Raw genomic sequence first — 24,757 nt, forward strand, 5'->3', positions numbered from 1 at the left:
CATTGAGGTATGTGCACTTCACAACCAGGTCATGTTCCTCAGGCTTCCAGCACCGCTCTGGCCACCTTTCACATCTGGCCAGCAACCACTCATCCTGCAGCTGGGGCTCAGCAATTTTTTTTTTAAGTTGCAGATTGACACAATACCTTTATTTATTTTTATGTAGTATTGAGAGGTTGGAACCCAGTGCCTCACAAGTGCTAGGAAAGTGCTCTACCACTGAGCCACAACCCCAGCCCCGGGGGCTTATTAGCATTTTGAAGAGCTTTTGCCAACCTCACTTCAATTGAGAAGCCCTGTTGTTTCCTGGCCTTTCTATCCCCCTTAACTATAAGCTCTTTGAAGGACAGCTGCCGGTTTTGTATCCCAGCACAACATCTAACAAACAGGAAGATCTGTAGGATTTATGAATGACTAATGAATAGGTAGACAGGACAGATGACTGAAGAACACTAACCACTACAGTTCATGAGATGGCAAGCTGAGAAAATAAAAAAAAAAAATTCTAATTCAGGGAAAAAGAACAATCAGCTCTTGATTTGTAGTGCCTAAGCTTGCAAAAGAAAATTGGTCCGAAAATATTAGAGCAGAAAGCCAAAACTAAAGTGACCCTCTAAAGAAATCAACCCAAAGGAACTGTCAATAAACCCAAAGTAAGCTTCTGTAACTTCATGACCCTGGTCAAGGTCTCTTTACTTTCTGATTTCCACCAGTAAAATCACCCACCAATTACTATAAAGATATTAGACTGTTCCTTATTCATACCAAATCATATGCACTCTTATGGAACTGTCAGAGTAACACATCTCAACAGGAACATTCCACAGCAAACACTTGAGCAATACCAGGTATCAGGTGCAACACCCTTGCCCCTGCCACATGCTCATAACTCAGCAGAGCACAAGGCTGGAAGAGAATCAGGCCACTGCTCACTAGCAGACCCTATCTACACCACCACTTCACTTCTATTACTTTGACTTAGAAAAATTTTACAATATCATTAACAAATTTCAAGTATAAGGAACACTTATAAAATTTATATTATCCATAGACTTACTCAATTGGTAGATAATGTCTCCCATATACATTATAATGCTTGCTACATATAACAACTATCTCATAAAGCCCTGCGCTGCCTGGCATGGTGGCTCCAACCTGTAATCCCGTGACTTGGGAGGCTGAGGCAGGAGGATCACAAATTCAAGGCCAGCCTCAGCAACTTAGCAAAACCTCAGCAACTTAGAGAGACCCTGTCTCAAAATAAAAAATAAAAAGGACTGGGGATGGAGCCCAATAGTTTCCTCTGGGTTCCATCCCCAGTATATATATAACAACAACAACAACAAAAAAAAATACCCCTGCATTATGCATTAAAGTAGGGCCTTCCTCTACTTAATACATACTTGCCAGGAAGAAGAAAGTACACCCAAATGTCTTCTATCCCAAGTGTCTTCCCTTAGGAAACACATCCCGCTGTGCCTGCTGACTCCAAATCCAAGGCCATGCAGGCAGAAACCTCCCCACCCCCGTCAGTCAGCCATTTTTTACTGGCTGATGACACTCTAGCTGGAAGGGAAAAGGCAGTCTAGAAGGGCTGCTGCTTCTTTAAAAGCTTGCAACCCAGTATTTCCTTTGGAGTGAAACTTTCCACCTCGCCTAGCCAGTGCGGAGGACTGACCCTGGGTCCACCAAGGTTGTGCCTTGAGCACCTCCCGCCTCATCCTACCCTTCCCACTGCAGGCTTCCTCTGCCTAGCAAGGTGTGAACCACTCATCCTGTGTGAGGCCTCATGGAAGACTCTGCTCTCCTGACATCTCTTCCTGCTCTTTTTATTCTTATGCATTTAAACAGCTGAATCCCCTCATTATTTCAACATGAGGAAAATACTTGTTTCCATGTTTCAGTTCTCAGCTGAAAATTGGGCAATATTCATAAAATTATGGAGCTATTACTTTTTGGATATATGGAAATTAATATGGATCTATTTTTCCAATTGAATATAACTTCTCAGCTTTTCAGCAGAAAGATAAAATTCAAGCAAGCTTCTTTATAAAATTCCCTCTGAGGCTAACAAAAGAGATACAAGGAACAACCCTGAACCCTGCAAAACATGTCAGGGAAGAGATGCCCTCCATTCACTGCACAGAGCAGAAGGCTCCTTCTCATCAGATGAGAGGCAAACCCAGCCTTAGTCCCAGACAGCTACAGGTAGAGCCTATTGAGCTGATTCTAACAGACATGAAGAAATATAACCCAGAATAAAACATGTTTAAAAGAAAAAGAAAAAATAGGTTCTTATGATACATGATTTTAAGACTTATAAATCTACAGTAATGAAGACAGCTTATTGCCGACAAAAAAAAAAAAAAAAAAAAAAAAAAGGTCATGTATATCACTGGAAGAGAACCGAGTCCAGAAAATGAAGCACGTATGTCTGTAGTCCATTGATTCTGACAAAGGTGCCAAAGCAGTAACGAGAGAAAAGAGTTTCCAACCAAGAGAGAATGAACATCAGCCCTTATTTCACATAAGAGCAAGCAACAACCTGAAAATCCCAACTCTAAAACACCACGTCCCAAGCATTTTGCATCAGTGGAATAAATGCAGGAGTACCTGCAAACCTGAAGGAAGCCAATTCTCCCAGAGTATCAATGGCACAGGAGGCCAAAGCAGAAGCTGGTCTTCAACACAACCAAGAGCTTTTACTCTCTGAAAAGTGTCATTTAAAAAAGAAAAAGAAAAGCCACCAGTGGAGGGAAAATCCACAACACACAGATCACAGGTAGGACATGACTCCAGGATATAAAATTCAACCACAAAAGGACAGTGCTAAATGCCTGTCAGAAGGGCCAGCACTTTGGAAATGCAATGACTCCAGTTTGGGAGAGGAAAAGGATGCCGCTGGTGGGTGTGCAACCGCATCACTGGAGCCAGCTCCTGGCTTCCTAAAATGTCCGCCGCGTGCACCCGCCATGAGAGGGAGCCACTGCTGTGCTGGGAAGTCACCCCAGAGAAAGTGTCCACAGGAAGCCCGAGCACCTGCCTTCACAAAAGCCTTCTCTGAAGAGTGAGCTGAGAAGTGGAAGCAGGCCAGGTGTCCATCCACAGGGACATGGCTCATGACTGGTGTGACTACACACTGACACTACTCAAAGCACACAACAACCTGGACAAGACCACGTAAGTCCGAAGCCAAGCAATAGGGTCCTGACTGTATGCCGCTGGTCATGGGGCAATTCTAGAAAATGCACAGCCCATGGCAACAGACAAGGTGAGCACGAGGGAGGGACAGGTCCCAAAGAGGCAAGAGGAGCCCTCTGAGATGAAGGGCAGTCAGTGGAACCCTCATAAGCTCAGAGCTCAGACTGTAAACGTGGGGTTTGCTGAACTTCATTCCTTAATAATTTACTAAATTTTCATTATTCAACAATTGCTTGCTGAGATAGGAAAAAGGGGGACAGCTATGTTTTAAAATCTACTCAGCTTCGATTCTGACAGAAAGATCATAGTAGGTCGGTCTATGGTTGTGGCTGACTCAGAAATTAAGGCAAGAAGAGGCCGAGGCAGGAGGATTGCAAGTTCAAAGCCAGCCTCAGTAAAAGTGAGGTACTAAGCAACTCACTGAGACCTTGTCTTTAAATAAAATACAAAATAGGGCTAGGGATGTGGTCAAGAGCCCCTGAGTTCAATCCCTGGTACTCCGGCACCACCCCCACCACCCTGCCAAAAATTAAGTTAACTATGTATGCAAAATTAAAAATGACATGATGTACAACAAAATGTGAATGGTATGATTATCCTTTGGTGGCAAAATTTTGAGCTATCCTTATTTTCTTCAATTCGCCTTTTCACATTTTTATCTTTTATAACAGGAACATGTATTATTTTGTAATGGAACAGAGATTGCTATTTCTTTTATGTGGATCTAACACACAGTTTCACCATGTCAGATTCTACATGATGCAGTGGGAGAGAAAATCAGCAGAGCTGTTACAATTGCCTCTAAACCCAAACTCCTGAGCAAGGTGCTACTGGGAAGAATAACACTCCAGTTACATACCTGAGCAATGCAGTACTCCTTAGGATTTTCTTTTTCCAGACCATATTTCTCTAAAGCTTCCGCCACAGCAAAGTCTGCAGGATCCGTAGTAGACAGTAGGATTGTCTTATAGGGAATGTTTGGTTTTAAACTATCTGCATAAATTCTCAACGTTCCACCTGAAAAAATATTTTGACACCTTTGAGTACAACTTTATTTCACACCAATGACAGGGACATCAGACATCTGCAGCAGCATAGGAGAAGGCTCTCAAGTACCAACTGCGATGGTGCACAGGCAGCCTTAGCACCGCCACTATGCTTTCAGCCCCCACAGGAAGACCTGCACCAAAGGAAGCTACTGCAGGGAGTGGGGGCAACCCTGCAGGAGGAGGCTGCACCCGTTCTCTCTCCACACCAGAGCCTTCTCCCCCAGGTGCAGCCCTGCTCCTGCTCCCACTCCTGCACTTGAGCATCACTCAACCTGTTCCTCCACTTCCACTTCCTGAACCTCGATCTGAAGTAAATGAAAAATTGAACCCACTAAGCAGATCCTCTTTTAAAAAATGAATACGAATGAGGAGATCTCAGGTGCACAAGCCCAAAGACTTTTCATGAGGGGTGTGCCAACAGAGCAGGGCTCTTTAATTCCTCGATAGAAATGACATTCTAGTTTGTACTAACTGTGAACTCATTTGAGGGGGAAAAAATCAACCAGAGCAGAGCACTCTGGCACCCTGAGGTTCTGTTGGTTCTTATTCATGAAAATCCACAAATGCACACGTGGTGTACTATTGCCACTCCTAGGAGTCCGCATTCTACTTATGGCCCAGGCTCGATAAGCACAAAATCCCCATCTACAGGAGAGAGCCTGAGGAAAGAAGATAACAGGCTCCATGTCCCCATACCAAAGCATGATATGCACATGCTCCTGTCTTCAGTCTTCAGCTTTCCTACCTATTAGGAGCTTCCCAGAGGTCTGAGGATCTCTTGGAGCAAGTTCTGAATCTCCATGACTCCCTGGGCCTCTGAATTCTGAAGCAATTATTCTGGCTGCTGAGTACTTCCCATGTTCCCTTCTTGAACAACTCTAGCATGAACCACATCTTGGTAATTGAGTCACAGTAAATTATAGTCTCCTAAGAATCTGGGAGACCACACCAGTGCAAGGATGTGAACCTGCCAGGCCCAGCCCCCTTATCTGGTGGAGATAAGGCTGCCAGCATATCTCCACCACGGGCACCCTCACACCAGCCAGAGCTGAGGACATGCGCCCTCTAAGACTCCCATTCTGGATGGGAGGTAGAATGCAGGGGAGAGAACTAACAAGAGAACAGATGCTGCAAGATGGTGATTCACATGTAAAACAGGAAGTATGGCTGTGAGAGAGTGAGCAGCCAGGGCTTCCTAAGCTTGGGGAATTGCCAAGGCCACTGAGACCTGAGGGACTTGACAGGGGAGCTTCCTGAGCAGGGCACCTATTCGTGCCAAGGCCCTTGGTTGATGAAGGCCTAGCTGGGCTCACTGGCCAGGGTGGATAAGGTGAGGGGAAAGGGGGAAGATACAGTCAGAGACTGGCTGAGATCAGATCACACAGGACTTCCTGACCTGATCACGACCTTGGGTTTTATTCTAGTTAGAGTTCTGAGAATGAGTGTGAGCATGTGTACCAATGCATGCAAACATCTCTACCCATGGGCACCTGCAGGGAGGAAGGCAAAATACCACTGAACAAAAAGGACTCCAGCTTTGGGCAAAGGAGGGCAACTTCAGGAGTGAGCCAGAACAAGGCATGTGTCCACCTACTGGGACACTTCCCCTCCTAAGCTATGATCTGCCCCAGATGCAGACTTGAAAAAATCTACAAGCCATGTGTGTACAGCAGGTCAGGCATGAAGTGTACAGACAGGCCCAAGTGGCATCTTCATGTTGCACACCAGACAACCAGGGAGACCAAGACCTGCTCTAAAAACTGACGAGTCTGCAACCTCACTGAGATGTCCACAGAAAAATACAAATGCATTTGACAAAATTATACTATGTGAATGTGTAAATACACCACAGTGAATTCCACCTTCACATATATCTATAACACACTGATTAAAAATGAATAAACAAGTGGAAAGAAGACTACAGAATAGAGGAAGGTCACTGCAGAAGATGACTGGAAGGAGGGGGTGGGAAGAGGTGGCACCGGGAACTGAAATGGAGGAAATTAAAACCCATGGGTGTATGATTATGTCAAAATGAACCCAACTATTGTGATAATAAGAGCAAATAAAGAAAGAAAACTGCAATGGGCTGACACCTAATTTTTGTTTAAAAAATGTACAGTTTCTAAATCCTCAAACAATTCCTTTTTGATCCCAAAATTACAGACTATGTTTACTATTTGGTCTGAATAAAATTTATGGATGAAATTTACTAGGTCACTTTAAAAATCAGCATGGGTCCCACAGATGATTTAATCCTGAGCCACTTGGTACTCTTTTAAAAAAGACATCACAATGAGGCAGTTGTACAATTCATATTCTTGTGGCCAAATGAATTCAGTTATTGGATAGAATTACTTTTATTACTATCTGAATATTTTAGAACATCGGTCTAAAATGATGATTCAGTTTTAGTATAGTGAATGTTGAGTCTTTCCTGACACACAAAAAAGCAATAAACAGGGTCAGTCCAATTTAAGAGATTTCTAGTTTTATAAGCACAAAACTATGTTGTCAGAGCACAGACACACCCTCCCACACATGACAAGGAAGGAGAAAGTGAAGAGGAGGACTAAAGTCCATCACATCAGTTCTAAGACCGACAGATGCATTATTTCCCCATTTTGAAAATGAACACACTGAGGTTCAGTTTGTGCACAGGTTTCCAATGCACCCTAATTCCAGGCCCATGTCTTTCTGTAGTGCCGCAATGCTCCCAGGATTGTGTGCCGAGAACTGGTAGACAAAAGGAGTGACTCTCCAGAAATTCTTACAGTTAATGAATGTCTCAGTGAGAAAACCCAAGACAACAATTGGTAGAATATCTGCACCACCAATCAATTAACTGAGGTATACAGAGCATTTGGGGGCCAACTGCACTTTGAAGACCTCACAGAGGGAACACACTTGCATGTTAAAAGCCTGACAAGTGCAGTACAAGCCTGTTCGCATGGAAGACTCACCCTCAGTTGAGCCAGTGGCTACTGGAGGCTATCAGGTCCATTTTTCAAAGTAATTAATTCATTAAAACAGATATACAACAACTTGAATTTAATAGTTTTGAGTTCCTTAATATTAACCATAAAGAGTGGAGTTTTTTCAAGATGGCAGAATAGAGGAGATCACTTTCCTGGCTGATCCATGGTGTGAAACCAAGAAAGCAGACAGGCAACTTCTGAGGAAGGCAGGTGAGAAAAAAAAAGACTTTACTGGGAATTAATACTGGACCTTCAAAGCAGATTCGGGACTCAGGAGGTCGGATATAATAAAATAAGGAAGAAATCCCCAGCTCCACTCCTGCTGCCACAGCTAAGACACCATCCAGAGTGGGCCCACTGCAAGCCAGGTGGAGGATAACGGAATTAGGCAAAAGAGGAAATTACAGGATACAAATGGTAAAAGAAGAGTTCCAACTATCCTATTTGCTGATGACATGACCCTATACCTAGAGGACCCAAAAAACTCCACCACAGAACGTCTAGAACTCATAGAATAATTTAGTAAGTAGAAGGATACAAAATTAACACCTACAAACCAATTGCACTCCTATATACCAATGATGAATCAACTGAAAGAGAAATTAAACCAATCATTCCATTCACAATAGCCTCAAAAAAATAAAACATTTGGGAATCAATCTAACAAAAGAGGTGGAAGACTTCTACAATGAAAACTACAGAACACTAAAGAAAGAAATTAAAGGAGACCTTTGAAGATGGGAAAATCTCCCATGTTCTTAGAGAGGCAGAATTAATATTGTCAAAATGGCCATACTTCCAAAAGCACTATACAGATTTTATGCAACTCCTATTAAAATTCCAATGACTTTCTTCCTAGAAACAGAAAAAAGCAGTCATGAAATTCATTTGAAAAAATAAGAGGCCCACAATACCCACGGCAATCCTCAGTGAGAAAAATGGAAGCAGAAGCACAATACCAGACCCTAAGTTTTACCACAGAGCTACAGTGACAGAAACGGCATGGCACGGGCACCAAAGCAGACATGAAGACCAGTGGGACAGAAAAGAAGACACAGAGACACATGCACATAAATACAGTTATCTCGCACTAGACAAAGGCACCATAAGCATGTACTGGAGAATAAACAGATAGCCTCTTCAGCCTCTTCAACAAATGGTACCGGGAAAACTGGAAATCCATAGGTAGCAACATGAAATTGAACCCCTATCTCTCACCCTGCACAAAACTCAACTTGAAATGGATCAAGGACCCAGGCACTAGACCAGAAACCCTGCGCCTTCTAGAAGAAAATGTAGGACCAACTCTCCAACATGTTGGCTTAGGAATCGAATTGCTTAACAAGACTCCAAAAGTGCAAGAAGTAAAATCAAGAATCGATAAATTGGGTTGTAGAAACTAAAAAGCTTCTTCACAGCAAAGGAAACAATACAGAATGAGAAGAGAGAGCCCACAGAATGGGAGAATATATTTACCACAGGTACCTCAGATAGAGCACCAATCTCCAGGATATATAAAGAACTCAAAAACTTAACCCCAAAAATGCAAATAACACAATCAATAAATAGGCAAAAGCTCTGAACAAGCACTTCACAGAAGAAGAAATACAAATAGTCAATAAATATATGGAAAAATGTTCAACATTTCTAGCAATTAGAGAAATACAAATTCCATGTCATTCCAGTCAGAATGGCAATTATCAAGAATACAAGAAACAATAAATGTTGGTAAGGATGTGGGGAAAAATGTTCACTCATACATTGCTGGTGGGACTGCAAATCGGTGCAAGTACTAAGGAAAGCGATATGGAGACTCCTCAGAAAACTTGAAAAGCAACCACCATTTGACCTAGTTATCCCACTCCCTGGCTTATAAGCAAAGGACTTAAAAGCACCATACTCAGTGACACAGCCACATCAATGTTTATTAGCCACTCAATTCACAATAGCTATGCTATGGAACCAACCTAGGTGCCCTTCAAGAGATGAATAGATAAAGAAAATGTGGTATATAAACCAACAGAATATTACTTAGACACAAAAAAGAATGACTTTTGCTAGTAAGTGGATGGAACTGGAGACTCTCATGCTAAGTAAAATAAGCCAATGCAGAAAACTAATGGCTGGATGTTCTCTCTGATACAACAAGGGAGGCAGGGAATAGAAAGTCAGCCGATTAGACAAAGGAGAATGAAGGAAAGGAGGGAAATGGAAAAGGAAAGACAATAGAATGAACTGGACATAACTTTCCTGTGTTCATGCATGAATATGTGACCAGCAAAACTCCACACCATGTACATCCACAAGAATAGGATCCTAATTAAAATAAGTTCTACTCCATGTATGTATAATGTGTCAAAATACACTCTACTGTCATGTATATCTAAAAACAAATAATAATTTTTTAAAAACTACAAATAGCTGCTTTGCCCACAGCATTTACTTTCTTAAAGAGTTTTCCTGGGAATCTAACATATATAAAAATGTTCCTTTTGTGCCCAACCATCCCTTGAATAGAGAAGCTCTGCTTGCGAATTCTACTGTTTCTACTCTGAGTTCCTGGGGTCTTTTTTCTATTTTCTTCCTGGGCCCCTAGAATACTGCCTAACTGTTCTGCTTGCTGTTGTTTTTCATCACCGGTGTGCTTTCTCTCCAACGAGCCTCACCCACACCCATATAGATGATCTTCTCCACCTCCATCGGACACCAAAGAGCTGGGCTCTAGTTCAGTCACTGAGTCACCAGCCCAAAGATACCCCACACGATGCCAGCACCTCACCTGACACAGGTTAACCCATCTTCCACCCCAAACACTCCCTTGCTCCACAGCCCATCAACCTCTGTCCAACACTGCTGAGTAAAACCCAGTCTTCACGGGGCCCAGTATTCCACCCTCCAACATCCCTCTATGCACTGTGTCCTCTGCCTCCTATGGGCAACACAGGCTTTCCTAGGCCTGCTGCGTCTACTCACGATTCCCTCAAATCCAGCTTCTATGCTGCCTCCACAATCATCTCTCTAGATCTGAAGCTGAGGCTAAATTGAAAGCTTTTCAAATCCCTAGCTTAAAACTCTTCAGGAGCTCATTGACAATGCCCATCAAAATTTCCTATCAAAACACCCAGACATCAGTGGAATATAGGTATGGGCATCTGGGAGTACCAGCTAAGGGACATGCAAAAAGCTTCCTACTTTCTTAAAAAATGTACATACATGTTACATTTAACCCACTAATGTGGATTAGAAGGTTTAAATAAACACTCGTGTGACTTATAAAAATTGATACTGCAAGCCAGCTATTTATTGTGACTTACATGCACCTGAACTCGTGCTTGGGGCTCCTCCAAGGAGCAACGGACTCTGCTCATTTCAGGGACACCTCAGGCTCCTTCCTCTGGCCAGTACCTTCAGGTCTGACAGAGGCTGGCACAGGGAGGTATTTCTGAATGCTCCTCTTGAGCTTTTTAAAATTTTTGCTTCTTTATATTTCTCTGCCTTTTTTGGTTGCATGTAGTTATAAATCATGACAAATTCTTGATAGAACACGGGACACATTTAAACAAAAAAATCTTGGATCTCAAAAATGCCTTATTAAAATATTTAAAGAATCAAGAAGTCCCTCCTGCTCCTAGTCCTAGTCTGTTTGTTTGTTTGTTTGTTTGTTTGAAGTCACCAGTCCTACAATTCCTGTGAAGTATCTAATTAAGACTTGTTTTCAGTGCACTGAGGATAGAAACAAGGCCCCATGCTGGGGCGGCTGGGGTGGCAAGCTGGAGCCGTCTGGAACCCACGCTGAAATGTGCTAGAGCCCCGAGTCCTCAGCAATCACTGGCCTAGGGCAGGACAGTGACCGCACATTTCCGAACACAGTCCATGGAGCCCACCTCCTGTGTGGAGACCAGAATGATACACAAACAAAACACATTAATACCAGCCCAGGAATGAACACAGGTGTGAAACTGCCTCCCAGTCACAGACCCAGCCTCACGCGCCAGACCGTGGCTATAAACTCAAACTGGACAAGCAATGACACCTTCGACGCAGGAGAGAAAGGCCTGGAATCGAGCAACCCTTCCAGACCAAAACTATGATTAAAAAAGGCTTCAGAGAAATTCTTCCAATCCTCACATCCCAAACCCTACAACTATCAAGTAGGCTAGCAGGTGTAAAGAGTAAATGTCCAAAGGTACAATTCTGAAGCCCCTGATGTGACATTACACAAGAAACATGGAGGTGGAGGCCAGACCAAACCTCTGTGGTCAAGCTGGATCAATAGAGTGATTTTTTGTTGTTTAAACTCAAATGGATATGCTATTGTTGTTTTAACAAGTAAAAGAACTTTATAACTAATGTGTAATTTTGTAATAACTAACTTGTAACTTTGTAATAAATATCTTCTTTGCTGAATACAATTACAGATTGAAGTAAAAATTTTAGGTCAAAAAGCTAAAAATATTCACAACCCATGCATAATTAGAATAGCAAGATTATCTATTCCCATTTCCCTCAGAACTACAGAACAAACTCCAGACATGCTGGCAGAGGGAAGATGAGGTGCAAGGAGAGAACACCGCACACTGCTCACAGGACCACTTGCCACCCTTCTCCGTGAGCACCTTAGTTTGTAGGTCTGACTTTGAAACTATGAAAAAATGTAAGTTATGAAGACACAAACTTCTAAAAGTAAGAAACAAGTGTAAATCAATAAGGGAACACGGTCATACAGATAGGAACTGTGTGATTTTAAAACACAGCAATTTAACAGTACATCTTTGTAAGAAACACCAACTTCGCAAAAATCTCAACATGTTTTCTAAACCCTATTGTTAACAGTAACACTGTTCCTATGTTTACAGAAAAAAAAAAAAAAAAACAATCATGTTGATGCTGTTAGGAAGAAAGAATGCTACTGTAAAAGATACCCAGGTTTTCTAACATCAAAACAATTTAAAGGAACAAGGACTCCTGAGAGAAGCAGCCATCTCAAACCCCAGGAAGGACATGCACAGGAGGGACATCCCGCCAAATACCAAGTCACTCAAGACCACCAGTAGCCAAGGCCCAGAAAGAAGCTTGCTGGAAGACTCTGGCTGAATCCACGTGTCACTTCAAGAACCACAAAGGAAAACAACTGCTGTGGATCAGAAACACAGGAGGGCTGTCCATCCACAAGCTTGATAAAAAGCCTTAAGTCACTGCTCCTTGTGAGAAGACAATCAAGTAAGTGTTCTGGACCTCTCTCTATCTACACCCAGACAAGAAAAGAGAGAAAACAAAAAGAAAAGCAAGGCAACTGACACAAAAAGATACAGCCAGCAGAATCTACAAGGTCAATGACAAACCAACTAAAAAACAAAGAAGTAAAATGTAAGGAAAGAAAGGGAATTTTACTGTAAAAAACTTCAAAGGCATATTAATCAATGTGTAAGTCACTTCTGGATCCTAATTCAAATAAACATTAATCAATTTTCATGTGTGTCACTTGGTTCCCACTCCAACTAAAGGAATTACCAGAGACAGCTGGGAAAATGGAAACAATGTTATTTGATCAGAGTAAAAAATTACTATTAATTTTTTACATGTAATAATGGTATTGGAGTTATACAAAATAATAGTTTGGGAATGGAGCAACGTATATTGCAGAAAAGAAGAAAAGGGTTGTTGATCACTGAAATTCTATGATAAATGCATGAGTGTTCACTATTTCTTTCTCTTCTTTTTATATATCTGAAATACTCTAGAATTTTTTTTAAAGTTATTCTTGGGGAAAGTACATAACTGGCTATTTCTTTATGGAAGAGAATTCTTTTACCCAAGAGAGTGCACAGATCTGCTTGGTGTTACTGCAGATCTGCTTGGTGTCGCACACAGACAGAAAACCAACTTGGTGTGTACCTGAATCGGGCCTCCCATCTGAGCTTCGGAACTCCTGCATCCTCTTCTCCAGCTTTTGCTGCCGCCGTCGTTTCATAACCACTTCAGGATTAGAAATGGTTCGAGTAAAGCTAGTTTCCGGCATGTCCTTGTATACCTCAGCAGCCAGTCGGGAATTCTCACTGAGGAAAGAAGTGGTAACAGAACTTTAAACCTTTTTCCACTGTAACACAAAACTATATGAAATCAAAAGAGTAGATGCTACTGGGCTACCTCTTACCCCATGGAAAAGTTGTGTATACTCACCATGTGCTAATCAATTACTATGAAATAGATAATATACTCTCTCGATAATATACCAAACTAAGCAGATATCTTCAACAAAATCCTTATCATTAGGTCACACAACTTAAGTGCTGTATTATATTCAATAACAAAACAAAAGGAAAATCTACAGAGTATACATTAAAGAAATTCTGACTATTGTTATCCTAAAACTAACCAAATGAATGATATTATATCACAACTTTCTAACCATGAGAAATAATTATAGGATTGATTGCACTTAAGTAAGAATCTTATTTATAATTATAATAAATCTTCAAGATCTCAAATTAGTGAAATCTCATGATTTTGTAAAACCTAAAAGATTTACCAACATCACTTTCCTAAAGTTAAGCTTTCAAAAGGAAATTGTTCTAACAATTTCTGTAAAGGAATCAACTACAGAGTGATGAGCAGAAAACTAAATATTAAGACAAAATGGAAAAAGTGATATGCTATTAATAAATACACCTAAGTACGTAATTTTCATAATTAAAAATCAAATTTTAATTAATCAAGTTAACAATATAACTCATTTTAAGTAGCTCATTTTCTAAATCAAATTATATGTCGTCTCAAAACCTAAACTGACAAACACAGCAAACCATAAGGCATTAGTTTTAAACAAGACTTTTTTTTTTAATAAATGACCAATTGATCTATGCAAATTTCTTCTTCCTTACAACCACATTAAATACAGCCTGCTACACTGTGCCCAGGTGATTATATCCCTGAACTGCTTATTAAACTAGTTTTGCTATACCTCAAATAGGCGCAAATTCCACTCTAAAGGACACGTCATTCATGGACACACAGAAAATATCAACTCATTCTAAAAAGTGGGAAGAAAACAAACTCAAGGTGACCACTGCACCACAAAAATATAAATGGCTAATGAACACATGAAAGATGTTACCTTTTGAATAATACATTAAATTTAGTATGTGGAGAATATCATATAACACAGAGGTAATACACTGATCCAAGAGGTAAGAGGTGTAAGCATGTAAGAAAATGAGAAGGGGTGGTCAGCCAACAAGCTGAATACCCAAGTCACAGTCCTGGAAATCTCCCAAGGAGACACGCAGACCTGCTCCTACCCACTGTCCCTCGGTACCTCCCCAGAAGCAATTGGATGAGTGCCTGTGATACCAGAAGGATGTTCACTGGGTCATTACTCAGACCTAGGGTAGGGAGGTAGGCTATAAACAAATACAGGTACTTTAAAAAAGAATCAGGTACATAAATGATGGAAGAACCATGTGACAGAATGCCATATAATCTTAGAACTGTTTTTGTGAAATACATATATACAGGAAAAATACCATGTAAAAAGTTCCAGTTGAAAAAGCTGTGATTGTACTTGTTTAAAAATCTTCTATGTAAACACTTTAAGTATATATATTTATACGGAAAAACAGACAGGATTAGCTTCTCTTGGGTTCCTCATGGGTTCCGGCCCATCTGCTGTCTGACTTTCTGAAGTGTATGTTCCTTACTTGGCCATGTAACATACATAGTACAATGCATTCAATACCAAGGCACAGAAAGCTGCCCAAGGGCAGGTTGAACTAGCAACTGGATGGGGCAGAGTGCACACTGGGAACTAGAGTCCACCTAGGGAAAGTCTAGGATGTGACCTACATGTCTTTCTGTTATGCAGAAACAAAGAGATTTCCCTTTATTCCCTCATCTCTGAGCTCAGGAGCTCAAATATCTTGGGACAGATAAAGTGCACCTACCATAAGGCTGGAGTAACAGGGCAGGAATGGGGGACTTGATGAGTCTGAACCTTCAAAGGGAAAACCTGCTTTTCCCTGGCCTTGCCCGTTCTACCAGACATCAGTGTCCCGAGGCACACAGGAAACCCTGCCACCCCATTCCAGATGAGGCTCCACTCAGGAAACAGGCACCTCAGTCATGTATGCTGGGGTGAGCAGGAGGGTGGGCAGGCTTCTAACCTAAGGGGACCTTCCTTAGGTAAGACCGTTTACTCCCTAACTTGGTGGGTCAATCTGCATCCTTCGCATAGCCCTCTGGGAAGGCCAAAGCCAGTTGCATTAAGAACATCTGTGGGCTGGGGCTGTAGTTCAGTAGTAGAGCACTTGCCTAGTACATGGAAGGCACTGGGTTCGATCCTCAGCACCACATAAAAATGAAAAAAATAAAATAAAGGTACTGGGTCCATCTGCAACTAAAAATATTAAAAAAAAAAAAAAAAAAAAAAGCACCTGCTTGCAGTGCAGAGCAATGGGAATACTTCCAGAGCAAACCCACCTGTCATCCCCTCGAGAAGGTCCATCCTCCTTATCAGACGTCTGTCTCAAGGCCTCCTTTTCTCTCTTCTTTTTTTCTTTCTTTTCTTTCTTTGAGAGAGTTCTTTTGAAGTTCTGTATAACACCTTCTTTCTCCTGCTTTTCTGGTCCATTACTTTGAACCTTCTGATAGAAGTAACATCGTCACTCGTTAGCCACCACCCAGGAATAGCATAATGTTCCCTGTGGGGAGGCTTTCTTCTCCACACACAGCATCTCAAACCAGGTGAACTCTGGGGTGTGGGGACATTACATACAGTGAGGAGCCTAGAGTGACACAGGCAATTTTTAAAACCAAGTGAATTACATACTCGAGTCTGTGTGTTCAATTGTATATAAATTTACCTAACTTTCAAACTAATTGAGCAAGCAGGCAAACAAACACTCAAAGCTAGTAAGAACACTGGGGTGTGATTCATGAAATCTGACTTTTAATGACTAAAACTCCAATAAGTTACCATAAAGTAACCTCAGTAAAAGGAGCCTAACAAAACATAGAAATGAGGAGTCTAAATCACCATCTGCTTAGTAGGTACTTTTCTTTAACTTCAGAAGAAACGTTAAGAGTAGTCATAATAAGTGGCTTTCACAAACCAGGGTCCTACTTATCAGCTTTCTGCAAAACGCCTGACTGCTTTTTCAGGCCTTGTATGTGTTTGCTTGTTCTTAATCTGCTTTTCAACTACGAAAAGGCCGTCCCACATAGCCACATTATTTTTAGGTAGAAACTTAACAGGTGAAGAATTTTAAAAAGAAGAAAAAGATAAAGTACTGGAGAGAAAACTGCCTTTCACTTTCTAAGATGGTGGAGTAGAGAACATTCATGTTCCTGTTTCCATTCTGGAATCTTTTACATTGCACTAGTCCTAAGAAGAGTTTTCACCTGGCAATGAAGGTTTGTGGCCCACAGCAAAGTGAACAGAATGCACAGCACCAGCTGAAATCACAACACAAGGATGAAATGAAATGTGAGTGCAGGACCACAGAAACTCATTCGAACCTGTGTGCGTCACTTCAGGTACAGTCAAGTCACTAAACATGGCCACGAGGAAATCCAAGACCCCATGCATAGGTGTGAGGATCAGCAAGCAACACTGGCCTCACACAGAAGGAAAGTGTTCTGCCACTGTGAGCGAGCAATGACAGTCTCTCTCAATGTACAGGGGGTTGAACAGAAGAATCCCTCAAAGTCCTCTGAACTTTGCATTTGCTACTGCTTGCTAATACTGAATTCCTGTGAAAGATGCTATCTGATTTAGCAAAGATTATGTAGTATTTTGAAATTATATCAACATTTCTAGTATTCCACAGAAAAAAAAAAACAGTAGTACAGAAATTCCAGATGACCCAGGCAAGATTTAGAACTGACATGGCTCCCTGGCCACCAGCCACACAGCCAACCCAATAATCCCTTCCAAAGCAGTGAAGCATGACTGGCGCAGGCCTGACAGTGCCAAGGTGAGCCAGGGCATGCTGACATGTCACCCAGCTATGGCCCAGCCTAGGCCTGGTGCAGATGCCCATTGCAGAAGCCCGCTCCACACAGCACCACAGCTCGGAACCACCAAGCTTCTATAATCCAATAACCTCTACCTCTTACTTCCCCATGAGCAGTGGAAAAATGAAAGTGGAGCAGACCTGGAAAGGACTGCAGGTGAGTCTGGGCTGGTACTTTTCCAAACCCTGATTAGCATAAATCTGAACCAAAAATATTGACCCAAGTGATACATAAACCCCTACACTAACACACTCCCATATGGGAATCCCCTTTCACCCTGCAGGAGTTGTGTTTCTATTCACACTTGAATAAATCCTGTTCTTACACTCACTCACCCTCATTTGTGGATTTCATTTTTCAAATCTGCAAGACAAGAACTCAGAAAGAAAATATTGGCGATGAGCTGCTGAGGTATGCCTCAACACCGAAGGGCATAGCCGGCCTTTAAGAGCTGCAGCACATTTCTTGGCTGTAGAGCCTGCAGCCTGTGCAGAGCCTACCTGCCAGCATAAGTGGAAAATCTAGTTTCATCCCAAACTCCAGTTTCAGAATCATCCCTCCATCGTCTAAGCACACCAAGAGTTTGCCGATTCCTAACCTCACTTGTGCACTGTGGAGGGTTGTCATGTGCCTTTTGCAGTGGCATCTCAAAGTTCACTATAAATAGATTATCAGAGCTTCCTCTTCCTTCCTGATTCTCATTAAAGCAATTCTGATTTTACAGCTTGGGGAAAGAATGGAAGGTGATAACTTGATCACTAACTCAGTCACAAAAACTTACTCCTCTTCAAGAAGTGAGCAGCAGCATCTGGGGCTACTAGATGAAATGAAGGGTAAAGCAGACACCATCAGGCTGCTTTTATATTCTTTTCTAGGAGGACAGTAGAGGGATTTAGGGAGAGAAGACAAATAGAAGGAGCTCCTGTAACAAAAACTCAATCCGGTTTGCTCCCACCCAGCCATGGTCAGCATGAGATAGGGAGGCGCCACCTTAGCAGGGGCTGCGTCGTTCTCATTCTTGAGCACAAATCTGCCTTCCCGGTCATCTTTGTTCCAATTCAACTGCACAACTAGAGGCTTCTCATCAGTGTCCAATCTTCTTTCTTCTTCAAACATGAAATGGAAAAAAAAAAATATGCCATAGTTATTTCATGGCATCAGCACAATAATTGGCCAAGTCATATAATTTAATTTTATAAAGTATTTTATTCCCCCAAGGATCTGCTGACAGACTGAAATGCACTGTTCAGAATGTCAAAATCAGTGCTTAGTATTCTGTCAATACTGTGTGCCCATTACCATGACCAGTGCCAGGTACTGACAGGGGCATTCCCCTTGTTCAGATATAACTGGGAAAAAAAGGAGAAATATACATGGACTAGGATAAAGTAAACACAACTCTGCTGTAACCTTATTTCTGAAGTCAAATCATCTCTTATGCAACTAGAAAATAAGAAAATGATGTTAATACACTGCAGAAGTTCCACAGGCTTACCACCTTAATGTTACATCCTACAAGCAACAGCAATAGCACACAATCAGTGTAGAAGTGACTGCAGTGACCTTCTGCTCTTCCTACCTGCATATCCATCTCTGAAGCTTGCCAATCTCGACCCTCAGCTCGCCTTCACCAGAAAGCTGCCATGCCTTTCTCTGTGTTTCAGTAAAGTGCGTGACTGGTGCACTGAGTCCCCCAGGGAGCAATTCCCAAGTGCTCCACAGAGCCTGACATTTCCAAAATCCAGAAGCCTATGGTGGGGTGCAGGCTCCAGGGAGAAGGCCCTGAAGGATGGAGCAGGCACAGCATCACTCAGCAGGGAAAAGACTAAGGAGCAGGGCCAGTCCACCTAACTCTAAGAGCACATTCCCAGGTGTCCTCCTCATCCCTGGAGAAACCCATTCATCATGCTTTTCCTGTTACTTTGTTATAGCCACTGCTACAAATTTAAATAGTTTTTGAATAACCTGCCCATTTTTTCTTTCTTGTGAAGTCTGCCCTGGCATACATTTGGCAGAACATGAGCTCTTCCAGGAATTCCTGCTGCAGAAGCACCTGTACAAAGCTTCCTCCATACACAATGCTTTACAACCCTTGTGAACAGGAGGACCCAGCACTCCCAGGCTTGAATAAAGGAAACTCATCATAAAACCAAAGTATCTGATAAGGCAGGGGACAGAGTCCCTCTCCTATGGGCATCCTCCCGTGTCCAGCTTTGCCACTGCACAGCGGGCTGGCAAGCACATCATCAGGAGCACGGGCAGTGCACACACTCAGCCACTGTCAGGTAGGTGCAAATTCTGCACAGAGTGAGACTACATGGTGCTACTCAGTCAGCAAATATCTCTTTAGTTAAAGAGATAGCTGGCAAGGGCGGTGACAGGAGAAAGGTCCAGCTCCTGAAGGCTGCAAGAGCAGTGAGGCGTGCTGGTTCCATGATGGGCCAAGGCTGCTCCTCATAACCAGGTTCCACAATGGCATAGAAAGTAAAGAAGCAGAGCCAGGACTAAAGATTGTTTTGTGAACTGGCCTGTACGTGACACTAAAACACTGTTAAATTTGAGATTGACCTCATTTCTCAAACAAGGTCTCTATCAAAATGCTTTTGCAGGGCTGGGGATATAGCTCAGTTGGTAGAGTGCTTGCCTTGCATGCACAAGGCCCTGGGTTCAATCCCCAATACCACAAAAAAAAAAAAAAAAAATTTTTTTGGCACTGTTCACTGTACAATGTTTTCAGATTGACGTGGTGTTATTTTAAGGAGCTTGCTGTAGGCATTACGCATCTCTGGGTAACAGGCTCTGGTGTAGGTAATAACACATCAGTGAACACACCAGGAGAGGCACTTCAGAGCCACCCTGGACTAGGGTTCTCCAATGAAGAGCCCCCCTAGAGCATAGACCCAGACAGGACTTGAAGGGAAGGAAAGGTGTAAGATGGTCCAGAGAAGGTCAGAAAGACAGGCAGGGAGTGTGGCAGAACTCTGGGCACTGGCATGAGCACAGCCCCACACCAGGTGAGAACTGTCATCTGATCAATACTGCCAATGCCATGGCCAAATTAAGATTCTACAAAAGCACTAGCATCCCCAGCAAGGGATGGCACCACAATAATGGATGACGACATGATGGTGCTCTCACCAAGGCTGCACAGAGAACCCAGATGACCATATCAAGACCCGCCACCATGAGGCCAGCCACAGGCTCACTGTGACAAAGGAGGCAAGCATGCCAGAAAGAGCTAGACTTCCAGAGGTTCTTAGTAAGCACTATATACAAATAGTAAGGCAATGTATCAGAATGCAGGAATAATAGGTTATGAATTAATCAACTGAAAATCAGCTTAATAAACTAGTGATAAAAATCAATAAATTTGGTCAGGTGTGGTGGCACACACCTGTAATCCCAGCAGCTTGGGAAACTGAAGCAGGAGGACCACATGTTCAAACACAGCCTCAGCAACTTAGTGAGGCCCTGTGTCAAAATTAAAAAAATTAAACAGGTTGGGTAAAAATTAAACAGGTTGTGACTCAGTGGTAAGTACCTCTGGGTTCAATTCCTGGTATCAAAAAAAGAATCAAATTTGAATTCTTGTATAAGCAAGAATTATCAAACTGTTCTGGTTACAAAATTTATACTAGATTGAAATTCCTCATGATGTCATAACTAACATTAAAACTAAATCATAAAAGTAAAACAAAATAAAGGTGGGCTGTTCTTAAAGCATGGTGAGAAATCACTAAATGTAAACTTAAGGTGCTCTGGGCCCCTCTGCACTTTAGTCACTAAAAAGTCCTTCTGCCTTAGTTTTTCATGATTTTTTTATTTGCATAATCTTTTATGTTTCCACTTAAATTCCTATGAGGATTCTTATCCAGAAAAAGAATAAAAGTGGAGTTTCCCTGGTGGGTGACATAAGGGTCTGACCCCAGAGTTATCCCACAAGGGCTGGCAGGTAGACATGATGAGTTGCCCTGTGACAACAGGCTACTGGGGAGCACTGAAAGGTTTGAAGGACCCAAGTACACCTGCCAGGCACCAAGAGAGCCCTGACTCCAGGACTATGTTGACTCTGCAGCATCACCTTGGCCAGCACCGTGGATGCTGAAATAAGTGAGTACTGTCTGAAATCCCACATGCACAGGAAGTTAGAGCCAGAGTGTGACAGGTTTGGCAGACCCAGGAGACACCCCCCATCAACAGCAGCAGTTGTGATAAGAATGAGATGAAAAGCTTAGTGTGCTTCCCATTTTACGTGTGCTATTTTTTTCAACCATCTACCAGATTATTAACTAAGTATGCACCAATTGTCAGAGTCTACCTAGTTAGTAAACTGGACTACTGTGTATTTCCTTTGGCCTAGTGGGGTCATTTAAAAAATCACTGAGATACTAAGGACTCAGGGAACCCTGAAAACATGTGTGCTTGGATTCCCGGGTCTGAGGTCCGGTGCAATACATAGAGCAGGCAAGGACACCAAAGGGCTACAGAAAGCATTTCCTTTGCCTTGAAATTCCTTTATTTTGTTTAGCCCATACCAAAAAAACAAAAACAAAAATAAAAAATACCTATTTTACTTTTTAATTAAAAACATCATAGAAAGTTTAAAGGAAAAAAGTTGAAACCACTCAACTTTTAGATATCAAATACCAGTCTTTCATCGTATTACTCCAGAGACTTTGGTAGGACCAAATAACCAGACAGCATGGATGGAAAAAGCATTTAAGACAGATATCTTCTTTTCTTTGTAACAAAGGTTCTAAGGTTAAACCTCAACCTCAGAAAAAATACCCAAAATTGCAAACATTCTCTATCGCCAAGTTTAGTTTGGGTATTATTTATACAGGGAATATGCTCAAATCCTTAAAAAGTAATGAACATGGCCCACCTCCTATACCACTGGGCAAAGGGTACCCTACATCTAGAAATCCCCCATGACAAACATCTCATTCCAAATTCAAATGCCCAAAGAAAGCTGTATATCTGAAAAAAATGGATTATGTTCAGAAAAGATTTGTAGTTAAAATTTACAACGGGGTTGTGTCAAACATAGCCTTTAACTTGCTGAACTAACTAACTGCATCCTGTACTTTTTCCACAGTTCATACAACACCTATAAAAATTGTATAAATTTCTACATTTCTAATCAATCCAACTGGAGTTGTCATTTGGTATAGTTAAGCTGTACATAATCTTACAGAATGTAACATAATTTCCAACGTTCAGTCAAGGAGGAATGACAGCTACGTCAGGGGACTTTCCTTGAGATACCCAACACAGCCTGGAGAACAAGGAAAGCATGTTGCTCACCAGGCAGAAACACGACAGCAAGACCCACAACTTACACCACAAACATCTGACTGGCCACAGCTAGTTACAGAAGCACAACTGTATACCAGGCACACCCTCCAAAGGCACGAAGCACCCCACCACCATGCAGGCAACACAAGACATGCTGCACAGCATGAGCCGTCAACTGTCATGCCCCTTCCTTCACAGAAGCAAGCACTTCATGAAACTGAAATGTTCATTCTACTTCCAGTGAGCATAAGCGCTGGGAACTTCCCAGGCATAAGAACTGTTGCCAACCCACCCATCACTCCCCACCCATGCAAAAAGGAGGCAGAGGGCTATGGTGATTGAAATGCACAGTGCAAGCTGTGCACTCCCCGGGGTCAGGGATTCCTCCTAACAAATGCTCTGCAAACACTAACCTCCGCTGACGTGCACTTCATACAGTGAATACTTGGGAGACGACAGCATGCGCATGTCGGGGCGGAATTTCTCTGCCAGAGTTTCAATCACATCTTGGGTGGTAGCAGTGCTAGAGACGCGGATGCATTTTGTGGCAAAGTTTCCAGCAGCTTTATCTTGAAAATAAAATCTCATCACTCCATGGAACTCCAGATCCTAAAAAAAAAATACATTTTGAAAAAAATAACACTTTGAAGAGATTCGCTTTTGATAATTATGCATAATAAGTAAAAAAGATTAGTTATCACTTTCTAAAAATGTTTCTTTACATAAACACCTGAGGCACAAATTAATATGAGATTTTAACCTTCGAGTTTAAGTGACTCTGGACAAGCTGTTTAAGGTTCTCACTGCCTCACTGTCCAGATGGAGGAAACTAAAGTTGACAGCCAGCTTCACTGGTCGTCCCCAACGCAGGCACCTGTGGCGGACACTGTCTACTTCTCCACCACCACAGAGCTGGGGAGTGTGCTTCAATCACCAACTCTTTGAGTCTCTGCTTGAGAAGAAAGGTGTGAGACAGACCCAGAACCACAACCCAGAGCCACTGCACTCCGAAGCCCAGCCCAGCCTATGCTGCCGCTGTGCTCTGAGCCCAGCTCTGAGCTTCTGAGCCATTCTCTTCTGAAAGTAAGGGGGATATGTCAGCCACAGTATGGCTACCACTGTGGATGAATGGAATTCTCAACTTTTCATGGAGTACAAGTGTAACAAATTCCCAACATGAACTACTCACCCTAGACAAACAATGCCCTTGATCCTTGTCTCAAAGTCTCACTTGTGGAGAAAAGCCACAGCAAACCCAGCCCAGGGAGTTCCTGCACAACTCCTGCTGTATGCATACGAGACACCCTCTTTGGCTTCTCCCTTGAGCACAGAAGCACAATTCCTGAGGGGGTTCCCAGGAGCATTTCCAAGGCCAGGCCACTCCCACGGTGGCCAGCAGGAGGAGGGACTAGGCTCACCCTTGACTCCTCTCACCTCTCAGTCTGGTTAGTACTTTCTCAAGAACCAACCGGAATCTAACTAAGAATTTGTTTCAAACACTCCCCCCGAACCCTCATCCCAACCCTGCTAAGTGGACTCACATCCACCCTTGGCTGCACACTCCATGGAAGCTTCCCCTTCTCTCAGAAGTCAATCTAACCTGGGGCCCACAGCCAGGCCCCTCTGAGCCTCTACTTCTCCCCAGTCCACTGGTCTTTTCTTCACAGTTACTTATAAACTAAGAAGTATTTATTTAAGGAGAAATAGGGGGTACTGGAGAGGGGTTTATAATTGTATAAACAACATGAAAATACAATCAGGGAGCAAGACAGTAAAGCACACTTGCAGCTCAGATCTTCTCTGGGCCTGTTCACCCTACACCTGCTCCATCATGCCCACCCCATTCCCCAGGTGCCAGGAGGTTTGGGGGAGGCAGGGTCCCCATCGTGGGGTGGACTTGAGAAAGCTTCCTCACTTAGCTAGGTAGAAGCTGCATTAGTAGGAGTCCGGGTCTGCTCTCAGAGATTATTAGCAACCTCTTTGGTATGGATAGAGTGACAAAGCAAACTCAACTGATACGCCTTTCAAAGTCTCATGTGGCTCTGGCAACCCTGGAACCTCCAAGTGACAGCACGTGAGAGGAGGCTCAATTGCAACCTGTGGGCCTGAGCTGGTCAACACCAAGCTACACCAGGCCCTTGCCAGACACTCTCATGCACCCTGTTCAGCTTTCCTTCCATTCAAGAACCTTCCATTTCAGAGTCCACTCTCCTTCACCAG

At 42.6% G+C, this 24,757-nt stretch overlaps 1 protein-coding gene across 16 annotated transcripts in view; it reads right to left on the reverse strand.

The window, feature by feature from the left end:
- Positions 1 to 24,757, reverse strand: part of AFDN (afadin, adherens junction formation factor) — a 126,416-nt gene that overhangs the window by 69,498 nt on the left and 32,161 nt on the right. For 12 of the 16 annotated variants that reach the window (XM_081294048.1, XM_081294057.1, XM_081294049.1 and 9 more), the window contains exons 2-6: positions 22,951 to 23,146; positions 18,230 to 18,345; positions 15,704 to 15,867; positions 13,124 to 13,284; positions 4,061 to 4,218 (exon numbers count right to left, since the gene is read on the reverse strand). In XM_081294048.1, coding sequence (XP_081150174.1) covers positions 4,061 to 4,218; positions 13,124 to 13,284; positions 15,704 to 15,867; positions 18,230 to 18,345; positions 22,951 to 23,146 — 795 coding nt within the window. The remainder of the gene's footprint in view (positions 1 to 4,060; positions 4,219 to 13,123; positions 13,285 to 15,703; positions 15,868 to 18,229; positions 18,346 to 22,950; positions 23,147 to 24,757) is intronic. The other 4 variants (XM_081294046.1, XM_081294053.1, XM_081294051.1 and 1 more) reach the window with 2 other exon arrangements.

This window comes from Spermophilus citellus (assembly GCF_964194105.1).
Source record: "Spermophilus citellus genome assembly, chromosome: 5".
Taxonomy (NCBI): Eukaryota; Metazoa; Chordata; class Mammalia; order Rodentia; family Sciuridae; genus Spermophilus; species Spermophilus citellus.